This window comes from Austrofundulus limnaeus, unplaced genomic scaffold, assembly GCF_001266775.1.
Source record: "Austrofundulus limnaeus strain Quisiro unplaced genomic scaffold, Austrofundulus_limnaeus-1.0 Scaffold598, whole genome shotgun sequence".
Taxonomy (NCBI): Eukaryota; Metazoa; Chordata; class Actinopteri; order Cyprinodontiformes; family Rivulidae; genus Austrofundulus; species Austrofundulus limnaeus.
Genome location: NW_013953000.1, coordinates 228,733 through 231,638, shown reverse-complemented (window position 1 = coordinate 231,638; position 2,906 = coordinate 228,733). Strand labels below are relative to the sequence as shown.

At 43.1% G+C, this 2,906-nt stretch overlaps 1 protein-coding gene across 1 annotated transcript in view; it reads right to left on the bottom strand.

Annotated features, from left to right (window-relative positions):
* Positions 1 to 60: 60 nt before the first annotated feature.
* Positions 61 to 2,906, bottom strand: part of LOC106531121 (neuronal membrane glycoprotein M6-b) — an 18,049-nt gene continuing 15,203 nt past the window's right edge. Inside the window, exon 7 of the mRNA XM_014026905.1 lies at positions 61 to 671. Coding sequence (XP_013882359.1) covers positions 519 to 671 — 153 coding nt within the window. The 3' untranslated portion in view covers positions 61 to 518. The remainder of the gene's footprint in view (positions 672 to 2,906) is intronic.

Here is a 2,906-nt window from a genome sequence, read left to right as displayed (position 1 = left end):
CTGTCTGACTTTTCTGAGGCAGACAGTGATGAATGTTGTTTTGTGATGTATTTTTATTGTTTTTAGGCTGTTAGTTGTGTGTCGAGAGGCTGTGTTGGCTCAGGGCGCGAGGCCATCACAGCCGGGCCACGTTCACGAGCCGCCGCCCCGAAAAACACGACGGGGGGTGGGGAGGAGGGGAGGCGCTTCTAAACCCGATGMACTGTACCTGAGCTCGACCCCGGCGGGCGAGCCCCTCCCGTCCCGAAGCATCGGCCTCCGTCAGGGGGGGCCGGCTGCTTCTCCTGACCCTCGATCCTCCTCCTGCTCCGCTGCGAGCGTGCGCTCAGCAACCTGAACTGCGACCAAGCATCGCCGAAAGCCAAGAGGATGGAGAATCAGGAGACCGGGGGGTGGGGGGGTGTCGAACATGACTGAGGGGCTTTGTTTTTGAAGGGAGGGGAGGGTGTTAGGTGTTGTGGGATGAGGACTGACATCTGGAGAGGAGATGGACAATGGCTGGAGAGGAGGTCATGTCCTTATGAGTAGGAGGAGGAGTTCTGGCCCTCCTTGGAACGCGCCTCGGCCTCCAGGTCCTGATCATCCTTGGTCTTGATGTCCTGGTACTCGTGTGTGGAGACGGCGCTCTTCAGATAAGCCCAGTTGGCCGCTAGAATCATCAGGTAGTGGATCTGAGGGCGAGAAAACACGTGAAGCAAGACAGATGAACGCGTTTGTCTCTTGTCTGATTGTCAAATGTTTAGACTTCTATGAAAAGCTTTTCTTCAAAGTGCTGCCATGCAGTGGTGGATCTAGGGTTTTTATGAGTAAGGGGCCATCAAGGGGCCGCAATATTCATAGGGGGGCCAAGTCTTTGTTCAATTTCCTTTCACACAAATTCCCAGTGTTTACATTTTACACTTCAAACACTTGTAATGTAATGCAATTTTTTTTAAAAAAAGGTACTACTTTAAAATAAGCCCCCCATAGATGGCTTTTAAAGAGTTTATAGATAGGTTATTAATTAATCTGTAAACACTTTAAAATTAATAATAAGTGTTTATTATGAAATAATGAAGGACAAGAAAGAGACAAAATTGTCCAGTTTCATTTATTAATGATTTATGAAGTGTAAACATTACAAATTAATTAATAACCTATCTATAAACTCTTTATAAACCATCTTTAAGGGGAGCTTGATTGTATAGTGGTACCAAAAATCTGGCACAGTAAATTCTCCTCACCAGTTTTTCATACATTTTACATAGATAAAATATTTTCAAGCACACGTGAGAAAATCTGACCATCATTTGTCAGATGAAATACCTTTTTTGCAGGATTGTTCAAATTTTAAGAAGAGAAGAAGAATTCTGTCAGCTTGATTCATTCTGGACTTTAGTATTTGACTCATTAGCACAACTAGTGTTTGAACATGGAACTGCATCCACCATCACACCCAGGTAAAGGACAGAGGAGTGACAGGACAGGGGCACTTCAGGGGGGGGCAATCAGATTTCAGCTGGGGCCAATGCCCCTGTGGCCCCGCCCCTAGAACCYCCCCTGCAGCCATGTGAACTCTGATCAACATTATTTTGTAGCTGTGAGAGTCAGGAATCATCCCTGCAGACAAAACGTGAACTTACACTYAGTTCGTTTGAGTTTTCAGTGAAATTCCTGCTCTTCATTGGAGAAACTGTATGTGTCACTCTTACACTAGATATATCAATACAAATTTAACTTTTTTGATCATTTCAACTCAGGGACAAGACTGATATTTTGATTTTTAGGAGTTCACTAAAACAGATGAATTTTATTTCTTTTTTTACACGACTGAACCACCTCTTTACCGTCTGGAACACTTCAGCTCCCGTCTCATTAAGTCTCCCTCCAGACACATCAAGCCTGCTCTGATTGGACGAAATTAATGGAATAAGAGGTGGAAATCAGCAGCTTTGATATGATCATCGATTTGTACAATGTTTCTCAATATCACAAATTCTCTCATAATGTTTTGATCTTTTAACCATTTTGGTCATAACGCACACACACACGGTTTTCATGCATTCACTGGAAGTAAGGGGGGGTGATTGTCGAGTGTTTACATTCCTTCCAACGATAGCAATGGAGACAAGTGACTTTTGTGGTGTGTATAATTGTTCGAGGCAACTTAACCAAGTAAATTCCTCTAGGAAAGTCGAGCAAAGCTGCTACGTGAAGAAAGCTGTGGCTCAATGCGCTTCACCATCACAACTTCACTCTGACGTAAAAAAGTGTGTAATCATAACAAACACCTGATCAGTCTAAAGTTCAGCAAGTTTTGATGTGAGAGGTTCTATGGCACTGACACAAACGGTTGATTCTGACTCGAGTCAAATGTTTGATGAAAACAAGACGAGAACAGCTAACTTACCCTGCTGGGCGTTCACAAAAGGATTCGTGGCACACTTTTCAGGGATTTTATCCATTGGTTGTCCACAATTTTCCGAAACCATGTATCGACATTACAAGTCGCCATCATTACTTCGCTCTTTCTGATTACGTTCCCCCTCACTTCTGGTTTTGGCAGGAACGATAACTGTGGTGGTATTTCACCATCCAATCAAAACGCTCGTTTCATGCGTGCATTAATGTGCACAAGGAATATTCAATGGTCAGTGATTGCTATGGTGCAATATCATATACCCATCTGATTCGGATCAGTGTTTTAATTTTACCTTGATGTCAGTGAATCAAACATTTAACGGACACATAGATGTGAATCAATGTTTTGTTACAGCTCAAACTCCCTGAACATTTGAGAGCTCTGCAATCATTGGCTGACTTTAAAAAAGGCTTGAAGACTTTTCTTTTTAATCGAGCCTATTCTGCCTCTGCATGATCTTACCACTGGTTTTAATTACTTTTAACAGAGCTCGGAAGTTTATTAT